Below are 26,199 nucleotides of genomic sequence, written 5' to 3'. Positions count from 1 at the left end.
TGAACAAAAACGAGAGTCATATGTGAAACGTCAGATCCGCTTTGCCGCTCACCACCACGTTGCGCAGTAGGGGGTTCATACCTGAAATTTCCTTGGGGACCTAACCACGGCGTTTACATTCTCCGGTTATTCATCCGTCAGAGACAACGTCCTGAGTGACATAGCTAGTGGAGTATTTTGAATCACCTCCGTATTACTCATTGAAGTCTCGATTTGTACATTTATAAGGATAAAAGTGAAGTCCGTTGTTTATGCATCAAAACTCATTTGACTGATTCACAAGGAAACATGCTGCTTCTTAAAATAACATAGCCATTTGTTTTCCTTTCTTTCTTTTTGTTCAGGTTTTTTCCGGGACAACCGCGGCTCCTACGACAGGCTCTATTTCATGATTGCTGGACTAAATCTCGGGGTAGGCATGGTACTTTCAGTGCTAGTGTTTCAAGCCTTGCTTCAGCGGCCATGTTGTCCCCCAAAGAATTTGTCTCCTGTGTCATCGCTGGAGACAACACAGACGGAAGAGACCAGTGCATCTGAATAATAATCTCACATCGTGTATGTATCATTATATGCAATGAGCAGTGACCAATAACGTTCTTGCCACTCAACTCGACAGCCGTCAACGACGACTATTCCGGATAGTACATGGTTTCGTTCATGTAGCACACGCGACTGGAGAGCCCTGTCAGTGCTTGGACGCTTCGCCCGGCAGAGCTCCGCTGAACTTCACCAATATCAGACCTCGAATTTTATTCCATTTCTCAGTATGACCTCCATGAACGAGTTTCATGATCAATGGGAAGCTTGCCAACTGACGACCTCGTAGAGTTGAAAACAATCATGCGAGTTGAACACACATGTTGAAACCTACCTGAAGCAAAGCATTCGTGAAATAACTAATTTAAAATAAATACGCGCATATTCATGCAAACTTTGTATACACCACACCGGCCACCACTTCAATGCCATATAATGTATAATTTTATCCGTTACACTGTTCGCAAGCTATGCCAAAATGCCAAGAGCAGTTCATAGAACTGCAGACATTGAAGTAACGTCGCGGTGACGACCGGAGGATAAGGACAATGCTTTGTGTTTTTCACACGAAGAATGGTGAAAAGGTGAATAGGCAGAGATGTCTACGGTGCGAAATACAGATGGTGAGGTCGACTATAACTCCTCTCATGCGCACATGCTCTTGCAACACGTGTTCCACCACGTGGCCCACTCGCCAAGCGGTTCAAATAGCGACTTGGTGTTGGCAGAGAGAAGTGTGTGTGCCATTGTGGCCAAATAGAGCTTCGGGCAATCTTACTGGAATACCAACATTCGATCCCACATTTGTAGACATATTTCTTTTTGGCGTGTGAGTGATTTGCCAACACTGCAGTAGCCATGATCAGCAAAGTCCGGTATGGTTTGCTAAGAAATATCCACTTTAGAAAAGAAACCTTCGTGCGGCCAAGCCGTCCCTAGTATTATTTTAGGACAAGCCTGATGATGTCTTTTGCCATGAAGTATCAGCGTTTCTTTAACTCACTCAGCGATTTGGCCATTACGGACGCCTTTCTTACTGTTTTAGTTTTTATCGGTTATTACAGTTAGCAAGAGTTAAGTCGTAGGCTCGGTTTGAGCGGTGAATTAAATTTTATGCGTGTCAAATGACCCATTCAGCGAAATGCAGCTCCACTAACGTGAAACCTGAGGAGGTGCAAAGAATGCAGTGATGCACCGCTAATGGGCTCATACTGCCTTAAGCAATGGCTCATAACACCGTAAACGCGGCTTCCTCATTATGACGACGGGAGAGAACTGAAATTCTACGCTGGAATGATGAGCAGCAACGCAGCCAGCTTTGGACGATGACGACGACGACGACGAACGCGGGAGCGCTCGGCACGCGCTCAACATGAGTGCGTGCCGAGTGCGAGCACGAGCCCCGCTTGCTTACCGTGACTACGACGACGACGACAGGAGACGTCGACAGCCCGGGAGCACAAGGTTCTTCGCACCTAACAAAATGACTGTTTACTGGAGAAAGCCATCGCAAATATGCGATAGCTTCTTGCACACATATTGGTGATTCCTATGGAGTACGACACATGTGTTTGGCAGCTTAATTCCGATGCCGCTCATTGATGAAATGGAATAACTCCGAGCGTGCTACCTACACGCTTTACGATCCCCTTCCTTATCCGGTATCAACGTCTTTCAAAGGGCGCCTCACCAGGCCACATAGCAAATTTTCGTTATACGCTGGAAGTTGTTACGTGCCCTCTAGGGAGCGCTCTACCGCAACAATTATCGAATTGGTGGAATAGTAGCCGGTATATAAATATTTCAGTGCCGAAAATCCGTGATTCCAGGAGGCGAGCGTCACCGCCAACACAGACACTCCCTCCATTTGCCCCCGTCTAGCCTCCGCAAGCGAAGTTCCTTCAGCATTCACCCATACCGGAGTTGGAGTTTAGCGTGACGCATACTCCATGGGCCCCGCCTCATTTTTTATCACTTTTTTTCCGCTGAGGGTATCGGGCGCAAGCGGTTGCGTTTGTCTCGTTTCGCGCAGCGCACGATTTTGCGCGCTTTGCACGAGGACACCTGACTATCGCTTTACGTTCGCACCACACAAACACTCAGACAGACGCGAGCGGATTACGGAGCACGATCGCGGGCTGTTAGACGGTAGAAAATGACTTAATTTTGTTCTTTTCGCGCGCGACTGCAAAACGTGTTAACAAGCAGTCGAAACGGAAGTAGGACGAAACTACGGTATGAAGTAAAGCAAAGACATGCAGACATTTGCTTTGTAGGTTTTATTATTTCTCTAAACTTCAATTCGTCTTTTGAAGCAACATGTCGAACAATTAACTGCTATTGCTTTGAATATTTCTCAGTCACGTGCTTTTGAGAGTCACGGCACAGCACGGCAATATACGTAGCGCTTGACGTCACTCTCCAGCTCCGCCCGCGAGGAGAAGGGCAAAAGGCGTACGGTTTGAAATTTAAGGTCTTTCCGCGGCGCGTAGAGATGTGGTACATAGGAGACACGATCGTTATTACGCGCATTGCATGCACTGCCACGGCCGTTCTTTTAACACGAAAGTGTTTTATGCCGGGGTCCACCAAGACTTCACTGACGTATTTCCGTCACGGAAATACGTCACACGAACATACACGAACATAATACAAAGAAAGAAACCAGAAGAAAAAGTTCCACAAACATGCAAAATTTGGAAATCGAACCCACAACCTCTCGGCCCGCGACGATAGATCGCCGAGCGTTTAACCCATTGCGCCACAAACGCATTTGCAGACAGCTACACAGACGCCTTATATATCTAACACTCCTCCGTGTACCCGCGCTCTTGCTCGGGGCGGTGCCGCCGCCTACGAGCAGAAAAGAGATACTGCATTATGACACTAACGCGCACCGACAGTGAACGCTTCGGTGGTCTCAGCACTACGACGCCTCGATGCCAGCATTCGAAGGGACGCTGGCATCAAGAAGCACTACCAACCAGGTGGCGTTCACCGGTTCACTACCAACCAGGTGGCGTTCACTAGGTGGCGTTCACCGTACTCAGCACAGCGGAGCGTGGCCTCCGCAATTAGCTCTGAAAATGTTTCTGAAGTTGATCGCGGAGGCTGCAATTACGACGCGCTGTACGCGCTGATTTGACTCGGTGACAATTCAGTTACGTGCTTTGTCTTGCGCGTTGTATTAGTGTGTCAGTTACGTGCTTCGTCTTTCGCGTTGTGCTAGCGTGTGCAGCGTAGTGCAGCTTCCATATGCACGACGGTTGCTCATGGTCATCGACGTTGGTAGTCGTGATGGAGGAGACGTGCCACCAGGCGTCAGCGTGGGTGCATCAACGCCTAAGGGCGCTTTAGCCACAAAACACCAATAGACATTATATATCAATGTGCAATAAACATTACACTACTTCTGTGAAGACACGTTTCACTTTCGTGTTCTATACCGATTCCTATATAAAAGGGATCAACCACATTTTATCCAGCGGCCGTGGCGCTGCACTTATCAGCACAAAATGGTCAAACCAGGGTGGGGGGGGGGGCTTTAAAGCGATGCCTTTCGTCGCTACTTCACACATTTGAACGGACCTCAGATGATCTCGCACAATGAAAACCTAGAGGAGAGTCAACTTTGTCCACTAGGTATGTGGTTGCAACTGTCTTGCCGACCAGAAAACGGGGCCCATTGCTAATGTACCTGATTATACAACTCCCTGCTGGCTCCTTGTGACCTAGTAGACAGCTTGGGCTGCTGCGAATGTGTGACTCGGTATGTACTCCAAGAGAGAGCTTCGGCACTGCTTATTCGAAATTTAGTATTTCGCCATTCTTCGGCAATCTTCCAGAATGAACGTGTCAAGGTGACACAAAGGGTTCGTATGCCTAAATATATTAAAGGGATATTTTTGTATCTACTTCTCCCAATGGACGTCAGCCGATCACGAACACTATAAAACGCAGAGGAGAGTAAAGAGCGAAGAGAGAAAGCACAAGCGCATGGAAGCAGGAGACCAAGGCACGTGATTCCTTAGCGCGCGCACGGGTTGCTTCATCCACTGGGGGAAGAGGAGGCGAGGAGGAGGAGTGCCCAAACCATAACAGGCACCTACGCGTCGAGCCCGACCGTTTGATGGATAGCCATTGGAACAAAAGTGCAGCCAAGTTACTAGGGGTAGAGGAGAGGGGAGGGGGGGGGGGTTTATACGCAGGTAGAACTGGGGGGGCTGTGATTACACAAAATGCCCTGTGTCGTGGTATCAGTCAGCATTGTGTTTGGCAGCGAGATTGCATCTTCGTGTGTCTGCAGATGTGCCCAGAAGATTTCGTGAAAAACGGGTGGCATGGCGATCCGCAGCAGCTTACACAAGAATCTTTCGTTGATGTTCACAACATTCTTCGATGCTTTGTATCACCATTTTTTTTCGGAGATAATTTCACGTTTACCCTGTGACTTAAGTTATTCACTGTGGTAATTCTCTTGCTATAGGTAATTCTCTTGCTTGCTGCTGCATTTGGTTACCCAATGTTACCCAAGCTACCAATTACCCAATGTTACCCAAGCTCTCCCTTACCGCTTCCTCTCATGGCGACCGCATATAGAGAAGGAAAATACAAAAAAAAAACGCTTGTGTGCCTAAAGTTATATACAATTTTAAAAGCTGCAGACGGTACGGCTTAACCCGGAGCATCCCGCTGCAGCGTCTATCATCGTCCCTGTGTTCTCATAGCCCTCTGTTGCTTCCGGGTTCTAAGCACCTTGAATAATTTGACCAATCAATTATCCAAGACTTACACTATGTTACTTTGCGACCAGATGCTTCATCTCTGATTCTGATTTATTTTGGAAGAATCCAGGCAAGTAATGTGAATCCCGTCGTGCTGATGATTTCCACAAATTGCCATATCACGGTGCTGAATGAAATACCGAAAAAACTAGTGGCTTAGACGGTAGAGGCATGGGAAATCGTACACTAGTGAATGCGCAATATGAAATATATGGTAAAATTTTCTTAGATGGTCATGTAGGTGTAAAGTCATTTTGAGAGAAAAAAATACAGCTGACATTAAATGTCGCTCATGACGCGAATGTTATACTTTTCTGTTTCAGTGTAGGAAAGAGCAAATCGCTTTACACCACATGTAACGCAGCCGACGAGGTGAAACGTGCAGTAAGTGTTTTTTTTTTGCCGCAGAATCACTTTTGTGTCCACTTTAAACACCCCAAATGGGAACTTTCCTCTCAAGGCAGTTTCACAAATATTGGGTGAACTGCGAGAAAGTACCTCAGATATGTTCGCCTTAGTTTAAATCAGTGGGTCTATCTTTCAGCCAGCCCGAACGAACCACTTTATTTTTAATTTTATTTATTTTAGTAATACCCTCCAGGCATAAGACATTGTGTGTTTGGGGGGGGGGGGAGTGGTTACATTGTTGTAATTACAAAATTTTACCTAACTATAATATTTTAAAACAGGGAGTAAGATACAGGTTCTTCTTCGCCCTCTCGAGCGTAGATGTATTAGTGATTAGTTCTTCCCTTTGGGCGTCCGAGACGCACCGATAGAGATAGTCCCAAGCGAAGAGTACTACTGCTAAAAATGGCAGCGATAAATAAGTTGGCTGGCGACTTCGGGTGAATAGAAGCAGACACATGTGATGCTTGTAGACAGTTTCTATTTACAAGGGCTTGTTACAAGAACTACACACAGAAATACAAGGTGGAACAGGAACACATAGGAAGATCCTATATCCGGAGAGCCGACGGTGCTTAGAACTTTCAAGTATAGTCCAGCGGGGCCACGCTTTCTATCATTCGATGCCACGCCCCAAACATTTATAGTCCAATCGCCACCGAGTGGTTTTCAATCATACACCGTGTAAGGCATATCAATCATACACCGTGTAAGGCAACAGAGCCCAGCACAGTGTGCGCAATAAAATACCAATAAGCAGGAAGCACCTGCACACTAAGGCGGATGGGGAATTGACAATTACTGCGTCGACCAGTCGCTCGTACCTGTGCACGACCTTCGGAACAATAGATAGCGTAGTAATTGTGGGTCATGTGACCATGAAAGCTGTCACTGCGGCACTTTGAGCTCGCCTACACTTGGCGAGTAAACACTCCCCGGAAGTCCTTATCTGCTGAGCGCCAAGCCCGTCCGCTCCCCTTAGTTTCTGAAAGGGGTTCCGATGGCACTCAAAACGGCCACGGTGCGCGCAGTGAAAAATGGTTACGGCGAACACGCGTTCTGCGCTGATGATACGCCTCCGATGCGCTCGCGAGAACGCTGTCAAAACGCGATATGTGTCAGAACGAAATATGGACGTGACGCAGTGACCCCCACCCCCCCTCTTGACGACGGCTTGGTTCACTAATGGCGCAGTCACGCGGCCCATTTGTTGTAGCAATCAATAAGATTGACGGTAAAAAAGCAGCAATCAATAAGATTGACGGGAGAACGGCCTTGAACGTAGCACTTCGCGAACAAGAGATGGCTTCACTACACAAAAGTAGATTGCAAGATAGCGGGCCTATGTGCAACTCAAGCTTCCTGCGGGAGCCATATGCAGCAACTATACTCGACATCACCTGAAAGCGCACCCATATAGAAAGGCATTGTACTAATGCGGACACTCTCATTGAGCTCAACGGCCGAAGTGACTGTACCGCACCAAGCGGCTGGCATTAAAACCTCAACCACACTTCCTGTTTCGGATTTGCGAGCGTGCGTTTTGAATGCTAGCAGGCACGTGTTACGGCGGCTACGCTGATCGGCATGACACTTGTTTTTGCTTCTACGGCGAAACCGTTTTAATATTTAGTGAAAATATTCGAACGATCTTTATTGCGAATGATCTTTACAACCCTCCATCAAATGTGTACAACGTGCATATTTATAAAGTAGACGCAAGACTCCTTGTGAAATGAGGAAATGTTTATTTTGCTCTATACAAATGTTTACACGGCTTTTTAGGCATTTATGCAATGTTGTGGCACGCCGTAGCAGCAATAGTACCCGTACGAAGCTCCATCGGACGGCATCAGCTGGAAAAAAAAAAGTTAATGACAAGCATGCCTTATTTTGGTATTCAGACTATAGGTATACTGCGTGCAGAAAATTATGGGGTTTTACGTGCCAAAACAAGTTCTGATTATGAGGAACGGCATAGTGGGGGACTCCGGAAATGTGGACCACCTGGGGTTCTTTAACATGCACCTAATCTAAGTACACGGGTGTTTTCGCATTTCGCTCCCATTAAAATGCGGCCGCCGTTGCCGGGATTCGATCCCGCGACCTCGTCCTCAGCAGCCCAATACCATAGCCACTGAGCAACCACGGCGGGTGTACTGCGTGTAGAGTCGAAACGTGCGGAAGTACTGAATGAGCAACATTACAAAGAAACGCAATTCACTTCTACATACAAGGTGTACAAAATAGCTTACTCATCCCTAAAAATACCTTAAATAAGGTACGACTAAGCATTACCTCATTACCAGGCCTTATTTCCTGCACTGTAAAAACACAAGTACACGGACAACTTCACGTTTCTGACACCACTTGGCCTCAGCCGATGCTATGGTACGCCACGTACACAGAGGTGGCCACTGTACAGGCTCCCAACCAGCCGATTCTAGGTAGTCGCAAAATGCCCTCTACTCGCATTCAAACCAAATCCGTGGTGCAAAACCTGTTTTCAGTCATTCAGAAGAAGGAATTTTTGAGTTACAAATTTCGTGTCTTAGAGCTCCTGGGCGCTATCTCTCGCGCGTTCTGCCGGAGCAAGCAAGACACACCCGTGTTATCACCCTTGGTAGTCACTGGTTGCGTTTTTGATAAGCGTGAGTAGCGAAATAAGGTCTATGTTGTTTGGGGGGTGGCATAAAAAGCGTAAGAAACTTGGCCCCGTAAGATTCAGTCAACGCGAAACTGTGTAACAACGCGGGATGTGACCAATGTGTTTCATAAGTACCCCCGAAAAGTACAAAATTGGTTACAATTATGTTGCGGGTCAGGGAAAGTGCCCCCATGCTTGTATCAGTAAGATTCCGCACAAGCGAAACTAACTGCGTCACCAGGGCCGAGCTGCTTTTTGCTGACTGCGTCACAACCCTTGCTGCACTTTCGAAAGCCCAAATTGCTTGAAATGCACCACAGACTGTCAACCAAAACTTCCCACATTGCCATCGTCCAATAGTGGAGTGATACTGTGTCGAAGTGCAGAAGGAATCCAAAAATACGCCGGGAGCCCAAGAAACCAGGCTACACAAAAATGCAGAAAGACCACTGAAGTTGTCTAAGTATGCGTAAGCATACCCTCCAAATTTTGGTTGGCCCACTCTCAAACTTAAGTTCGCCCACCCCCAAAACGTTGTTGGCCTGCCTTCAAATTTCAAGTTGCCGTCCCCCAAATTTAGGTTAGACCACCTATAGTTGAAGTTGGCTCACGTCTAAATTTCAGTTTGGCCCACCCAAAAATTTCCGTTTTCCCACCCCCACATTTAAGCTGACTTACGCGCAAATTTCAAGTTGGCCACATCCAAATTTCAAGTGTGCCCACCCTCAAATATCAGTTGCCCCCTACCTCCAAATTTCAAGTTGACCACTCCCAAATTTCCGTTGGCCCGCCCCTCCTATAGGCTTCCCCAGCATTTCCCATGGTGCTCCATATGTACCCCTTTGGGTATCCCCCGTTATCACCATTATTGCGATAGCAATTACATGGATACTTCAACCGGATTTCGGCCTTCGCCGTCGCCGTGAGGTTCCGTATAAAGTACAAAGGCGATAAAATCGTCGCCGCGCGCCGTATTCGCGAATGAAAGTACGCGGGGGACGCGCGCTTTCACGGAGAGCGAACACACGGCGGAAAGCAAACGCGACCGTCGCGCCAAAGGCCGTGGGGGTATAGGAGGGAGGAAGGGGGGGATGCTGTGCTGCGGCACCAAATGCTTATCTTGCAACCAGGCACAAGAGGAACTGGCCTCTCAATCTCCCACGCGAAAGCAAGAAAGCGGGAAGGCAGCATGGGAGGGAGGGGGGCAGCTTCTACTCTGCCAAGAACTGCATTTGTACTTTGCCCGGCTGCGGCGGTCGCCAGCACCGTCTGTTATCTCCACATGGCTGTGACCTTTGTATGCGCTGTGCATTCGCCGCTCAGTTTCCGTTGAAGCGATAGACCGCACGAACCTTCACCCGCTGCGGTGGTAGCGCCTGCTGCCAGCGTTTTGACAGTCGTTGTCTGCGGTCATTCAGTGTGATCTACTCATGTTTGCTTGTGCACGCTGACACCACGCTTGTTAATTCACTTAGTAAGCGAATGTGTCTCAAGTTTATGCAGCCGCTAAAACTACTACCCCTATTCCGACTAGGTCTCTACTAATTTGCTATCGCAATTGATGCTTCGCTTTTCGCGATAAGCTGCGATATTTTTTGTTTAAGTTGTTCCTTAATGGTTATAAAGCTACCAATCACCTACGTTTACACTATTATAACGAACAAATGTCCCAACTTTGCAAGTTACTCATTTTGTGCAAATACAAGGCATGACACTTTGTGCGTGGCGGGGCTGAGGTACTCGCCAAAGAATTCTTACGTATTAAAAGGGACAGGTGGCCGAACAGGTGAACGCTCACATGCAGAGCCGGTCTCACGCGTTTCAGTGGCGTATCTGGCGCATGACGCGTGCATCTCGCGCGTCATTGGCTTGTTGCTAGGTAAGGCAGGCAAAACAAATCGCAACATATAAGTTCATCTATACACAAAGCTTTTTTATTATTTTAGCCAGAAAGAATAAAAACGTAAAGCATTGGTAACTTTATTTCACATTCTTTTTCACAATCTCACTTCAGCTAATGGATGGCATTACCAGTTCCTATTACCAGTATTCGCCGAGTGTCCGCTCATGTTGAATTGCTTCTGCGTGGTGCGCCGCCAAAACAGCTCTGGCACCGTGCGCCGCGCACGACCAAGGTCCTTAACGCGTCACGAATTGCTGGCCCTGATCGCCGCGTAGAATCGACTGGACGAATGGGCCGCGCGCCTGTCTCATCCAGGCGCCGTACACTGCGACAGGCACCCGCCGCTTATCCCAATGTCCCAATGTCCCTCGCTCATCCAGCAAAGACTTCCGGCTACAAACCGCCAGCCATCTGCTTACCTTTTCTTTGCAGCGGTTACGTTGGGTGGGACCAGACGGAAGGAAATGCCGATCTGAAGCTCCTCAAGTTAAAATTCAAGAGATAAATCGCGCGTTTCCAGCAGCAGGCTAACACCGCTCACCCAAGTCTAAGCATATCTTGTCGATAGCGTGGCCAAAGCAGAGGAAAGCAAAAGCTGACTGCGTGTAATATTGTAACTGTTCAGCAGCGGAACACGACAAAAAAAGGAGGCTAAAAGCCAACAGTAAATATAACGTCGTAACAACGCTCTCATTTTTACATGAAGAGACCGGAACGTGTTTCCCTTGCAACACCTACGGTAGTAAGAAACCAAGAATGATCTGCAGTGCTAGCTAACCTTTTGAAACAACACAAATGCTAATGCTTTTGACATGTGACAGGCACGTCACATGTCAGTTGAACATACGAACACATGAATAAAAGCAAAGGTAAGATATGGTGCGACAAAGGCACAGAGTAAGCACCCGTGCCAAGCACCATTAGTATCCGTTTTTGCAGTTGTGTCTTATTATAGAAAGAACCAACTCTAAGCAAAATAAAAATGGCTGCGGCTTAGCTCAGCTATCCCTGGACATGCCAAGCGAAAGCTTGGTTTAGCCTGGTTAAGCCTTGGTTGCACTTGGTTAACCTTTGATTTAGCTGTAATTATTATACATAGGTATGTACTCATTGTTAAGCCGGGTATAAATTATAAGCCGACAAGTCGAAGCGTTTTGCGAGCCGAACGGCTCGCTCTTCCTCAGTCTCCGACGCTAGCTTCGCGCGCTTGGCATTCCGGACCCTCTCCAGTGAAGCATTTCGCCGGGCGATATGTATACCCGCGGGGTGGTCAGGCGCTGCTTGCCGGTTGGTCAGACGTCGGTCAGGCACCGGCGGAGATTGGTGCAGTAAGTCACGTGGTGAGTTGCCAAGGCTACAGCTCAGATGCGATCAAATGAAGGTCAAATTGCTGGCGACGGTGAATTTTGGCTCGACTGGCTTAGAAAAGCTTTCGCTTGAAAAAAACACAAACGATACAAAATGTAAATGTCTCACTGATGCAACATAGCTCTTGCCGTGAAAATAGCAGGCAGCATCCTACAAGGCTGAACTAAATGTACACTGCCAGGTTGTAGCTATGGGGGAAAACGCATATCACGCAGCTTACAAAATGGTACCCATTAAAATTAACGTACTAAAGACACAATGTCCAGCACGGAAAATATGAACGCAAGATTTCAGTGTCCAGCGTCCATATCACATCCCACGTAGCTCGTTCCCTCTCCTACAATGTCTGGCTCTGCGACGATGTTTTACAGCGAAGCGGTTAACGGCTAGTGCCCCCAGAATTGTGTCCGCATGAAGAAAAAAGTTGCAGTGGCTTAGCTCGGCTATGCCAGGATATACGTAGCGTTAGCAAAGGTTCAGCTGATTGACGTCATCGACGGCGTTTTGTTGTTGCTGCAGGGGTGGTCGGGCACGTCGCTCAGCCTCCTGGCGACACCGCTTTGCTAGACGTTCGTCCCTTTGCTCCAGTGTCTCCGCAGCACGTTTAGCCTTCTTCTGTTCATTCCTCCTACGCTCAACCGCTAATTGCCAGGCAACTACTTCGGGATCCGATGAGTCAAGCTTCTCCGTTCTTCTGCGCTGTTGAGCAGCATTTGCGCTCTCCTTCTCCATGGCTATACCACACTGGCAAACGCCAGTCAGAAGCGCAGCGGCTCCAGCGCAGTGTCAGACGGCGACTGCACAGCGAGCGCGTGCCGGCGCCAGTGCGTCTACCACGGCTACGACGTCACTCCTCTGGAATGCGCAGACCGGCGGCGGTGAGTCGCGCGCGGCGGCGGCGGAGTGCGCGAGATTAGGGATGGTCGATGAAATTTTTTAATCGATTAACGATTAATCGTTCATCGGTTTAGCGTATAATCGATTAATCGCTTTCGATGCGGGGTTTTTCGTCGATTAATCGATTAATCGAATTTTTTTCGGGCGCTTTAAAAAGGCTGAAACACAGTTACCTACTCACCTATTTTACCTATTTAACGTTTGAAAGGTGGAACCAGGATAAGAAATACAAGCGTATAAACTTTGATAAAGAATAATGTTTAATTTGTTAGAGGTCAACTATAATTGCCACTAGGGACTAGTGGCAGGGTGTTCATATTAACACGTGTACTTGTTTCTCTTTCCCCGGTGACCGCTTTTCACCGGCTAACAAATGTTAAACGTTATCGCTCGGCGCAGGGCGCAGGACGGAAGTTTCTCGAACGTTATCGATCCTTCTATCCGTTGTCTACTGTCACGGACGCTTATGTAATCTGATTGTATGAGCGACGCAAACTGTCTAGTACTTTCTGGAAGACACGCGGGCACCAGGGCGACCCCAGTGCTTCGATGGGGTCGCCCTGGAACCTTCGATGACTTATAAAAGCCGACGCATTTCGCCGCTGATCAGATTTCGACGATCGCCGACTGTGTTCGCCGCTATCGTTGTGCTTCGAGTGCAACTTGCTTTTGTGGGCACAGGTTCGCCCAATAAAACATCCGTTTCGTCATTCACAGTTTTGCGACTGTTTCCTTCACCGTCACTACTACGTGACAATATTTAACTTTTACGGAATTTTTAAAAATCGCCTGTTGCAGGTAGCATAATTCTTATCGTTGAGTTGGGTTATTCGAAGAGGCGGACATCAGTAGCACGAGAAATCGAAAGACATATTCAACCAATTAACAGAAATTGACTAATGAACTTCTTAGTTAATTACTTTACGACACATATTGCAATTTACGAATCGTAGCGGTGAGTTTGCAAGACGCACCTACTTGAAATGAATTTCCAGGATGACGGCCAGTTTCGAAATATTATTTCTCAAAGGGTGGGACGAAATACATGGGCGTTTTAGTTAATTTTGTACTTCAATGCATTTTGGTAAAAAAGTAAGTGGACCAACAGTGCATTTTTACGGCGAGTATACGATGGTGCATATCACCAAGCTGGTGTCATTCTGTAGACGTAGAGAGAGACGTTTTAATGGCAGAAAGGTGGAGAGGTCGGCCTGAGTGAAGTGCCTCTAGCCTGCTACTCCACGCTGGGGAAGGGATTTGGGGGAATAACAGAGATAGGATGTGAAGAGGAAGGAGGATGGTGGTATGGTGAACACGATGATGAGTTCCCATCGTGGTGAACACGATGACTTCCCAGAACAGCACAGTCACCTTCGCGGGCAGAGGTAGATGCTACTACAGTGTAGCCAGAAGACTGTCTATAGCTTGCATAATTTTTGCAGCTGTTAGCGCCACTGGCGTATTTAAACCAGTCAGTAGCAGCTGCAGGGCGTCGATTATTTCACGCAGCATCGCTTTGATGACAGAGTCCAATGGTGATTTTTCAGTGCATTGTCCTTGCTCGCGCTGACAGTCTAAGGCCCGTCTACGCTGCGGCAAGCATGGCCATATATTTGAATCCGGGCTTGTGAGGCTCGCTTTAAGCAATGGCTCGGAGAGATCGATCGAGGCCGATTGAACTACCTTCTGCTGGACCTGTGGAATTGGAGCCAAGGAGCTCTCGTTTGCACCTACAGCTTGCCCACGTCGACGACGTGATCGTCTCCTCCGGTTTTTCACTGACGCTGCTGCGTCTTTGTGGGACATACTTGTCTTGCTCATTTGGTTCAGTATTTTATCTCCTTTTTCTGTTTAGGGCAATCCTTGGAATTGGCCTCGTGGGGTCCACCACAATTCAAACACTTCATTTCTTTTACTGTACATGAAGATATGTCATGACTGCCGCCACAGCGGAGGCATGCCGTCTGGCCTGTGCAGACAGCGCTGACATGGCCTAGCTTCAGGCACTTGTGACACTGCATTGGTCGGGGCACATAAGGACGCACCGGGTGCCTCACATAGCCCACCTTGACATGATCAGGTAGCGTGTGTCCCTCGAAAAGAAGCTTGACGCTCGTCGAGCGACCGAAGCGATGAAAGTCGAGGACCTTCACTGTCGAAGACAGAAGCCTTTGGAACTCTTCGTCGCTGATGTCAATCACGACATCGGAAATAACGCCTGCCCTAGTGTGACCACTGTGCACAATGAACGACCGGACTTCTATGTGTCCTAGTATGCGCACGGTTTTCAATTTTTCTAGGGCGGCTTGCGTCGCTACTTCCACTGTGACTACGTTTTTTCTGGTGTTGAAGCGCACTTCGTTAATTCCTTTCGGAGCCACATTACCAAGGTAGGTGTTGACTATCTGTCTGTGCACGGAATTTAAATTCTTAGACACGTCGAGAGGTACAAAAGCAATCATGTAAGTCGGTGTAGGCGGTACATTGGGGCGCTGCTCACTCACATCTTTGGTTGTCCTGCGGTATTTCCTCTTCAGTCGCCTGCCCTCCACGACGGTGTAGTCGTTGTCGGAGTCCATAGGGTCACTGTTGGAGAAATAGGGACCGGACATCTCCATGTCGACGTGGCGAGCCTCACGCTATATCACTGGGAGATAGAGTGCGACGAGGCATGCTTGACGCAAGCGATGGCGTGCCAGCTGTCATCGCTTCAGATGTCTTCTCGCCCAAGAAGCACAATTAAGCCTGCACTATGACAAAACTATCGCAGCAAGGCAAGAAGCTACGCTTGCTCAGTTCACTTCGTCTTCATCCTCCTCGATGATGCTGTAAAAATCATTCTGTAAATTCATTCCAAGTGGATACGCCTGACAAGCTCACCGGCTACAATTCGTAATTGCAATATGTGTCGTAAAGTAAAACTAAAGTTAATTAGTGATTTTTGTTAATTAGTTGAATATGTGTTTCGATTTCTCGTGCTAATGTCCACCTCATCGAATAACCCAGCTCAATGATAAAAATTACGCTACCTGCCACTGGCGATTTCTAAAAATTCCGTAGAACTTAAAAATGGACACCCTGCATGTTAAAAATGGCACTTACTGAGGAGGGTGGGCATGGAGGAAGGAGAAATTAGAAGATATCATCGCAGCACGACTGACATGAAGTAACGGCGCAACACGTGATCGCCACATCAGAGCGCGTGGTAGGTTTAATGCTGCCGGGTGCAGGGCAGTAGCGCAGCTGAACGGGAGCGCACCCGTTTGAAACTACTGCGAACCAAACATTATCGGCCAATACGTTGTCTCTCAGGGTCACGTGCTGACTATATACTGCGAGGTAAAAAGCGAAAGAAATGGCTTGACGGTGAGTTCGCTTGCCAAGACTTGCAGCCTCACGTCCGAGTTCATTTCTTCCTCCACTGGGGCGGCGTCACTCCGGCCCCAGGCACCTTGTGTGACGCGTGCGTAAAGCGGGGAAGCGCTTGGCCAGCTCGGCAGGACTCGGGAAAACAGTCAACAGTCGCTCTCAGTCTTCGCAGCCGCGCTGCCGTTGCTCGTACTCCGCATTCTATAGTACGATTTCAAAATTTTCACGCCACTTTAGTCATCGTCTGGAAAACGATTAATCGAACTACTTTAATCGATTAAACCGATTAAATTAAAGGTAGACATCGATGACAATTAATCGTTTTGCGGCGTAATTTTAGTCGATTAATCGATTAATCGTTCATCGATATTACCATCCCTACTGATTAGCGTTGCCCGCCATGATTACTATTCTCAATTAGCTACTGCCTTAGGGGGTTCACTGCTACCGCGCCTGAAGGTTACTGTGCAATGCTCGGGCATTTCAGAGGCGAGCGCGCCGTAGCTAGCGCTGCATGCGTACTTTAAAGAGACGACCCTCTTTCAAGTAGGGTAGTCATGCTATCAGCAAGTTGTTTAATCGATTGTTGCATGCTTTCCAGTGCCATGCTGTCGGGCTCGGTCTCCATAGAGTCCCACTCTCCTTGCGCCGGCGAGGCCCTACGTTTACCCGAGCCCGCCTGTGCCTCCCCTAATCTGCGGTCTCTCGCCCTGTGAGGAGTAAGATTTGCGGAACGACTCAAAGGCAGCCCTCATCTGTTGAAGCTCAGCCTTCAGGCGAGCTTTCTCTTGGATCAACGTAGCTACCCTGGGGTGTTCCCTATGCTCAGGCAATGCTACCTGCGTTACCTTTGGTGGCGGCGCTAGAGCACTGCACGGGTTCGGGCTTACCCGAAAGCCCGGACCCGGCCCGGCCCACGGGCCGGGCTGGGCCGGGTAGAGCAGTTTTTTCACAGGCTCGGGCCGGGCTCGGGCACGGCGTGTGCTTTCTGACCTGGGCCCGGGCCGGGCTCGGGCTTTCTGCGAGTTATTCTCGGGCTTCTCTGAAACTCTGAAAAACATGTATTTTTCGGTCTCGGGCCGGTTTCGGGCCGGTTTCGAGCCGGGCTCGAGCCGGGCTCGGGCCGGGCTCTGGCTTAAGGTAAAGGGGTGGCGGGCCGGGCCGGGCGGGTAACGTACATTATTTCTCGCCATAAAAGTTTTTATCGGGCTCGGGCGGGTCGCCCAATGTAAAAACAGGCCCGGGCCGGGCCGGGGCCGCAAAAATCGGCCCTTGCAGTGCCCTGGGCGGCGCCGCTGGCTTCGGCTTCGCACGATCCGCCCAGGTAGGCTCTTCCTGGATGCGCACCCGGGAGTGAGAGCGCCCTCTGGAACGAGAGCGAGAGCTACGCCGGCGGCCAGCTCGCGGGACGCAGCGCCCCCGCCTAGGAGCATTTGCCACGCTGGAATCACGTTGCGGGCCCTCCTGGGCCAGCTGTTGCTGAGTCTTTTTGGCGTGCTTTCGGCGCTGTCTTCTCCGTCGCACGACGTAAGAAACTTGAAAGCGTTCTTCACACATTCTGTCAGGCATGGGATGTGGTCCTCCGCAAAGGGCACATTTCGTTGAGCACTGGTGATCTTCGGGTGGGGAGTTGAGTCCACAGCCTCTGCACACCCTCTTGTTTGGGTTGGGGCAAACATCGGCCCTGTGGCCTAGGCTTCCACACGCGTAACACACGTCGCTTTGGCGCTTGTAGAGCGTGCAGCGTAGCAAGCTGACGCCGCACATGACGTAGTTTGGCACCTTCATGCCGTCGGAAAGCACTGCCACTGTAGTTATGTTCTTGATCCTCTTGACTTCTAGGGCCTTTGGATATCGCTGGTTGACAATCATCATGTGGAGCTGGGCCTCGCTGATGTCGGTGACCACGCCTCGTATGACTCCTTTACAGGTGTTAATGGGGGCCGCCATATATGCCACCGCCTTGTATGATCCTTCGCTTAGTCGAATCTGTTGGATCCCTGCGTAGGTGTTTGCATTCTTCTTCGTCGGAGAGGAAACGACGAGAATGTTCTGGGCAACGTTAGGGCAAACGATGTCACCCTCGGTCTCTGCCGGGGCTAGAGCAGCCGCCATGGCAAGAGCTTGTGCGAGCCTAATTTGGCTTGTTTTTCTGATGTCAAGTCCGTTCCTCGGCCTGACGATAATTCGTATGTGGTCCCTCGGTAGCCGGGGGAGCCTCGATGTGGCTGCGAGGCGCTTCATCGCGCCTTGCGTTATGTAAATGTAAATATAAAGCTGGTGTAAATGTTCGGCAGTGGCGTAATCGTGTTGCTGCCGAAAATTTACACCAGCAGAGAAGTGGAATACACATGGTTACTGCAATATTAGCTGCTTTTTGTCTGTTTGATGTCTGCGCCACCAGGTGGTAGCACCATACAGGTCGTTCACGCTTACGGTTCCGGCAAAACACCCCAACGCCCGGCCCGCCCGCGTTTACCCGGTTTCCGGACAAGCTAAACCTCTCTATTATCTGGACCCGAGCGGGCGGCGTTTTCGCGGGCGTTGTGGGGAGAGTGTCGGCACCTCTCTCTATTATTCTTACACCGTGGTTTCGCTGCACCCTCCTCTCCACTTTCCTCCTCACGTCTTTAATCCTCCTCGCGCTTTAATCTTTCGCTGTGCTCGTTCGCACGGTTACAAGTAACGACGCCGACTCTCGCCGCAGAAACAGGCTCCTAAGAGCTGCGTTCTAAAATGACACCAATGATGGCAAACGCTCTCTTGCTGTGCTCCTCACATTCATATCTAACAAAAGTAACGTCGAAAGGAACCGGGAGCGAGAGAAATGCGCAAACGTACTGGTACGTCAGTGACGCTCAAAGTGTTAGCGATACTTATAACGCTGGCTGTTGATAATTTTCTTATTCCATTCATGGCCGTCCGGCTCGGACGAGCATCCCTAAGGTCGTGTGAGTTCGCGTATATCTCGATGTGTGTGGGCGATATTGACATACGCTTGTCATTTTGCAGACGCACATGGCACGCTCGCCAAAGTGGCACGTGCCAATGCACACGAGGTATTCAGCCGACGTAACGCTTGTAATTCACATAGGTTTGATGCTAGGGTGGGCGCGTTATGCGGAACATGGCCTTCGGTGACGTCCCTGTGTGAGCGTTAGGGGAGGCTATTTTTGTGATGAAATATACAGCGAATATCAGTGTCGAACATTAAGCTGCTAACTGAATTAGTGAGCGGTTAGAGCTGAGGATTTTAACCGCTGGGGAAATAAAGCACCAAGAAAAACGACTAGTGTGTTGTTGTTGTTTATGTTCCCGCCTCCCTTGATGTTTCGTCAACCCAGCGATCTATTCCTCAATAAAAAATATTGAGCTAAGGTGTGGTCGAACCTTCGAATACCTAGCGTAGATGCAAGTGAAATCCGTAAATATTGTTGGCATAATAATAAAACTTCAATTATTGAACAAAAACGAGAGTCATATGTGAAAACGTCAGATCCGCTTTGCCGCTCACCACAACGTTGCGCAGTAGGGGGTTCATACCTGAAATTTCCTTGGGGACCTAACCACGGCGTTTACATTCTCCGGTTATTCATCCGTCAGAGACAACGTCCTGAGTGACATAGCTAGTGGAGTATTTTGAATCACCTCCGTATTACTCATTGAAGTCTCGATTTGTACATTTATAAGGATAAAAGTGAAGTCCGTTGTTTATGCATCAAAACTCATTTGACTGATTCACAAGGAAACATGCTGCTTCTTAAAATAACATAGCCATTTGTTTTCCTTTCTTTCTTTTTGTTCAGGTTTTTTCCGGGACAACCGCGGCTCCTACGACAGGCTCTATTTCATGATTGCTGGACTAAATCTCGGGGTAGGCATGGTACTTTCAGTGCTAGTGTTTCAAGCCTTGCTTCAGCGGCCATGTTGTCCCCCAAAGAATTTGTCTCCTGTGTCATCGCTGGAGACAACACAGACGGAAGAGACCAGTGCATCTGAATAATAATCTCACATCGTGTATGTATCATTATATGCAATGAGCAGTGACCAATAACGTTCTTGCCACTCAACTCGACAGCCGTCAACGACGACTATTCCGGATAGTACATGGTTTCGTTCATGTAGCACACGCGACTGGAGAGTCCTGTCAGTGCTTGGACGCTTCGCCCGGCAGAGCTCCGCTGAACTTCACCAATATCAGACCTCGAATTTTATTCCATTTCTCAGTATGACCTCCATGAACGAGTGGTTCACGATCAATGGGAAGCTTGCCAACTGACGACCTCGTAGAGTTGAAAACAATCATGCGAGTTGAACACACATGTTGAAACCTACCTGAAGCAAAGCATTCGTGAAATAACTAATTTAAAATAAATACGCGCATATTCACGCAAACTTTGTATACACCACACCGGCCACCACTTCAATGCCATATAATGTATAATTTTATCCGTTACACTGTTCGCAAGCTATGTCAAAATGCCAAGAGCAGTTCATAGAACTGCAGACTTTGAAGTAACGTCGCGGTGACGACCGGAGGATGAAGACAATGCTTTGTGTTTTTCACACGAAGAATGGGGAAAAGGTGAATAGGCAGAGATGTCTACGGTGCGAAATACAGATGGTGAGGTCGACTATAACTCCTCTCATGCGACCATGCTCTTGCAACACGTGTTCCACCACGTGGCCCACTCGCCAAGCGGTTCAAATAGCGACTTGGTGTTGGCAGAGAGAAGTGTGTGTGCCATTGTGGCCAAATAGAGCTTCGGGCAATCTTACTGGAATACCAACATTCGATCCCACATTTGTAGACATATTTCTTTTTGGCGTGTGAGTGATTTGCCAACACTGCAGTAGCCATGATCAGCAAAGTCCGGTATGGTTTGCTAAGAAATATCCACTTTAGAAAAGAAACCTTCGTGCGGCCAAGCCGTCCCTAGTATTATTTTAGGACAAGCCTGATGATGTCTTTTGCCATGAAGTATCAGCGTTTCTTTAACTCACTCAGCGATTTGGCCATTACGGACGCCTTTCTTACTGTTTTAGTTTTTATCGGTTATTACAGTTAGCAAGAGTTAAGTCGTAGGCTCGGTTTGAGCGGTGAATTAAATTTTATGCGTGTCAAATGACCCATTCAGCGAAATGCAGCTCCACTAACGTGAAACCTGAGGAGGTGCAAAGAATGCAGTGATGCACCGCTAATGGGCTCATACTGCCTTAAGCAATGGCTCATAACACCGTAAACGCGGCTTCCTCATTATGACGACGGGAGAGAACTGAAATTCTACGCTGGAATGATGAGCAGCAACGCAGCCAGCTTTGGACGATGACGACGACGACGACGAACGCGGGAGCGCTCGGCACGCGCTCACATGAGTGCGTGCCGAGTGCGAGCACGAGCCCCGCTTGCTTACCGTGACTACGACGACGACGACAGGAGACGTCGACAGCCCGGGAGCACAAGGTTCTTCGCACCTAACAAAATGACTGTTTACTGGAGAAAGCCCATCGCAAATATGCGATAGCTTCTTGCACACATATTGGTGATTCCTATGGAGTACGACACATGTGTTTGGCAGCTTAATTCCGATGCCGCTCATTGATGAAATGGAATAACTCCGAGCGTGCTACCTACACGCTTTACGATCCCCTTCCTTATCCGGTATCAACGTCTTTCAAAGGGCGCCTCACCAGGCCACATAGCAAATTTTCGTTATACGCTGGAAGTTGTTACGTGCCCTCTAGGGAGCGCTCTACCGCAACAATTATCGAATTGGTGGAATAGTAGCCGGTATATAAATATTTCAGTGCCGAAAATCCGTGATTCCAGGAGGCGAGCGTCACCGCCAACACAGACACTCCCTCCATTTGCCCCCGTCTAGCCTCCGCAAGCGAAGTTCCTTCAGCGTTCACCCATACCGGAGTTGGAGTTTAGCGTGACGCATACGCCATGGGCCCCGCCTCATTTTTTATCACTTTTTTTTCCGCTGAGGGTATCGGGCGCAAGCGGTTGCGTTTGTCTCGTTTCGCGCAGCGCACGATTTTGCGCGCTTTGCACGAGGACACCTGACTATCGGTTTACGTTCGCACCACACAAACACTCAGACAGACGCGAGCGGATCACGGAGCACGATCGCGGGCTGTTACACGGTAGAAAATGACTTAATTTTGTTCTTTTCGCGCGCGACTGCAAAACGTGTTAACAAGCAGTCGAAACGGAAGTAGGACGAAACTACGGTATGAAGTAAAGCAAAGACATGCAGACATTTGCTTTGTAGGTTTTATTATTTCTCTAAACTTCAATTCGTCTTTTGAAGCAACATGTCGAACAATTAACTGCTATTGCTTTGAATATTTCTCAGTCACGTGCTTTTGAGAGTCACGGCACAGCACGGCAATATACGTAGCGCTTGACGTCACTCTCCAGCTCCGCCCGCGAGGAGAAGGGCAAAAGGCGTACGGTTTGAAATTTAAGGTCTTTCCGCGGCGCGTAGAGATGTGGTACATAGGAGACACGATCGTTATTAGCGCGCATTGCATGCACTGCCACGGCCGTTCTTTTAACACGAAAGTGTTTTATGCCGGGGTCCACCAAGACTTCACTGACGTATTTCCGTCACGGAAATACGTCACACGAACATACACGAACATAATACAAAGAAAGAAACCAGAAGAAAAAGTTCCACAAACATGCAAAATTTGGAAATCGAACCCACAACCTCTCGGCCCGCGACGATAGATCGCCGAGCGTTTAACCCATTGCGCCACAAACGCATTTGCAGACAGCTACACAGACGCGCCTTATATATCTAACACTCCTCCGTGTACCCGCGCTCTTGCTCGGGGCGGTGCCGCCGCCTACGAGCAGAAAAGAGAAGTACTGCATTATGACACTAACGCGCACCGACAGTGAACGCTTCGGTGGTCTCAGCACTACGACGCCTCGATGCCAGCATTCGAAGGACGCTGGCATCAAGAAGCACTACCAACCAGGTGGCGTTCACCGGTTCACTACCAACCAGGTGGCGTTCACTAGGTGGCGTTCACCGTACTCAGCACAGCGGAGCGTGGCCTCCGCAATTAGCTCTGAAAATGTTTCTGAAGTTGATCGCGGAGGCTGCAATTACGACGCGCTGTACGCGCTGATTTGACTCGGTGACAATTCAGTTACGTGCTTTGTCTTGCGCGTTGTATTAGTGTGTCAGTTACGTGCTTCGTCTTTCGCGTTGTGCTAGCGTGTGCAGCGTAGTGCAGCTTCCATATGCACGACGGTTGCTCATGGTCATCGACGTTGGTAGTCGTGATGGAGGAGACGTGCCACCAGGCGTCAGCGTGGGTGCATCAACGCCTAAGGGCGCTTTAGCCACAAAACACCAATAGACATTATATATCAATGTGCAATAAACATTACACTACTTCTGTGAAGACACGTTTCACTTTCGTGTTCTATACCGATTCCTATATAAAAGGGATCAACCACATTTTATCCAGCGGCCGTGGCGCTGCACTTATCAGCACAAAATGGTCAAACCAGGTGGGGGGGGGGGCTTTAAAGCGATGCCTTTCGTCGCTACTTCACACATTTGAACGGACCTCAGATGATCTCGCACAATGAAAACCTAGAGGAGAGTCAACTTTGTCCACTAGGTATGTGGTTGCAACTGTCTTGCCGACCAGAAAACGGGGCCCATTGCTAATGTACCTGATTATACAACTCCCTGCTGGCTCCTTGTGACCTAGTAGACAGCTTGGGCTGCTGCGAATGTGTGACTCGGTATGTACTCCAAGAGAGAGCTTCGGCACTGCTTATTCGAAATTTAGTATTTCGCCATTCTTCGGCAATCTTCCAGAATGAACGTGTCAAGGTGACACAAAGGGTTCGTATGCCTAAATATATTAAAGGGATATTTTTGTATCTACTTCTCCCAATGGACGTCAGCCGATCACGAACACTATAAAACGCAGAGGAGAGTAAAGAGCGAAGAGAGAAAGCACAAGCGCATGGAAGCAGGAGACCAAGGCACGTGATTCCTTAGCGCGCGCACGGGTTGCTTCATCCACTGGGGGAAGAGGAGGCGAGGAGGAGGAGTGCCCAAACCATAACAGGCACCTACGCGTCGAGCCCGACCGTTTGATGGATAGCCATTGGAACAAAAGTGCAGCCAAGTTACTAGGGGTAGAGGAGAGGGGAGGGGGGGGGGGTTTATACGCAGGTAGAACTGGGGGTGCTGTGATTACACAAAATGCCCTGTGTCGTGGTATCAGTCAGCATTGTGTTTGGCAGCGAGATTGCATCTTCGTGTGTCTGCAGATGTGCCCAGAAGATTCGTGAAAAACGGGTGGCATGGCGATCCGCAGCAGCTTACACAAGAATCTTTCGTTGATGTTCACAACATTCTTCGATGCTTTGTATCACCATTTTTTTTCGGAGATAATTTCACGTTTACCCTGTGACTTAAGTTATTCACTGTGGTAATTCTCTTGCTATAGGTAATTCTCTTGCTTGCTGCTGCATTTGGTTACCCAATGTTACCCAAGCTACCAATTACCCAATGTTACCCAAGCTCTCCCTTACCGCTTCCTCTCATGGCGACCGCATATAGAGAAGGAAAATACAAAAAAAAAAACGCTTGTGTGCCTAAAGTTATATACAATTTTAAAAGCTGCAGACGGTACGGCTTAACCCGGAGCATCCCGCTGCAGCGTCTATCATCGTCCCTGTGTTCTCATAGCCCTCTGTTGCTTCCGGGTTCTAAGCACCTTGAATAATTTGACCAATAAATTATCCAAGACTTACACTATGTTACTTTGCGACCAGATGCTTCATCTCTGATTCTGATTTATTTTGGAAGAATCCAGGCAAGTAATGTGAATCCCGTCGTGCTGATGATTTCCACAAATTGCCATATCACGGTGCTGAATGAAATACCGAAAAAACTAGTGGCTTAGACGGTAGAGGCATGGGAAATCGTACACTAGTGAATGCGCAATATGAAATATATGGTAAAATTTTCTTAGATGGTCATGTAGGTGTAAAGTCATTTTGAGAGAAAAAAATACAGCTGACATTAAATGTCGCTCATGACGCGAATGTTATACTTTTCTGTTTCAGTGTAGGAAAGAGCAAATCGCTTTACACCACATGTAACGCAGCCGACGAGGTGAAACGTGCAGTAAGTGTTTTTTTTTTTGCCGCAGAATCACTTTTGTGTCCACTTTAAACACCCCAATGGGAACTTTCCTCTCAAGGCAGTTTCACAAATATTGGGTGAACTGCGAGAAGTACCTCAGATATGTTCGCCTTAGTTTAAATCAGTGGGTCTATCTTTCAGCCAGCCCGAACGAACCACTTTATTTTTAATTTTATTTATTTTAGTAATACCCTCCAGGCATAAGACATTGTGTGTTTGGGGGGGGGGGGGGAGTGGTTACATTGTTGTAATTACAAAATTTTACCTAACTATAATATTTTAAAACAGGGAGTAAGATACAGGTTCTTCTTCGCCCTCTCGAGCGTAGATGTATTAGTGATTAGTTCTTCCCTTTGGGCGTCCGAGACGCACCGATAGAGATAGTCCCAAGCGAAGAGTACTACTGCTAAAAATGGCAGCGATAAATAAGTTGGCTGGCGACTTCGGGTGAATAGAAGCAGACACATGTGATGCTTGTAGACAGTTTCTATTTACAAGGGCTTGTTACAAGAACTACACACAGAAATACAAGGTGGAACAGGAACACATAGGAAGATCCTATATCCGGAGAGCCGACGGTGCTTAGAACTTTCAAGTATAGTCCAGCGGGGCCACGCTTTCTATCATCGATGCCACGCCCCAAACATTTATAGTCCCAATCGCCACCGAGTGGTTTTCAATCATACACCGTGTAAGGCATATCAATCATACACCGTGTAAGGCAAACAGAGCCCAGCACAGTGTGCGCAATAAAATACCAATAAGCAGGAAGCACCTGCACACTAAGGCGGATGGGGAATTGACAATTACTGCGTCGACCAGTCGCTCGTACCTGTGCACGACCTTCGGAACAATAGATAGCGTAGTAATTGTGGGTCATGTGACCATGAAAGCTGTCACTGCGGCACTTTGAGCTCGCCTACACTTGGCGAGTAAACACTCCCGGAAGTCCTTATCTGCTGAGCGCCAAGCCCGTCCGCTCCCCTTAGTTTCTGAAAGGGGTTCCGATGGCACTCAAAACGGCCACGGTGCGCGCAGTGAAAAATGGTTACGGCGAACACGCGTTCTGCGCTGATGATACGCCTCCGATGCGCT

General features: G+C 48.5%; 1 protein-coding gene across 9 annotated transcripts in view; it reads left to right on the top strand.

Annotated features, from left to right (window-relative positions):
• LOC119445733 (monocarboxylate transporter 4-like) overlaps positions 1-26,199 on the top strand; it is a 228,214-nt gene that overhangs the window by 188,534 nt on the left and 13,481 nt on the right. For 5 of the 9 annotated variants that reach the window (XM_049663572.1, XM_049663563.1, XM_049663564.1 and 2 more), the window contains exon 5: positions 345-667. The exons of 2 other annotated variants lie outside the window; for them this stretch is intronic. In XM_049663572.1, coding sequence (XP_049519529.1) covers positions 345-541 — 197 coding nt within the window. In that variant the 3' untranslated portion in view covers positions 542-667. Of the gene's footprint in view, positions 1-344; positions 668-19,719; positions 20,530-26,199 lie in introns of those variants that run through there. 2 more of the 9 variants (XM_049663569.1, XM_049663565.1) reach the window with 2 other exon arrangements.

The sequence above is a fragment of the Dermacentor silvarum genome, chromosome 3, assembly GCF_013339745.2.
Source record: "Dermacentor silvarum isolate Dsil-2018 chromosome 3, BIME_Dsil_1.4, whole genome shotgun sequence".
Lineage (NCBI taxonomy): Eukaryota > Metazoa > Arthropoda > Arachnida > Ixodida > Ixodidae > Dermacentor > Dermacentor silvarum.
The sequence above is the reverse complement of the archived record's forward strand: the minus strand, read 5'-3'. Positions and strand labels throughout refer to the sequence as shown.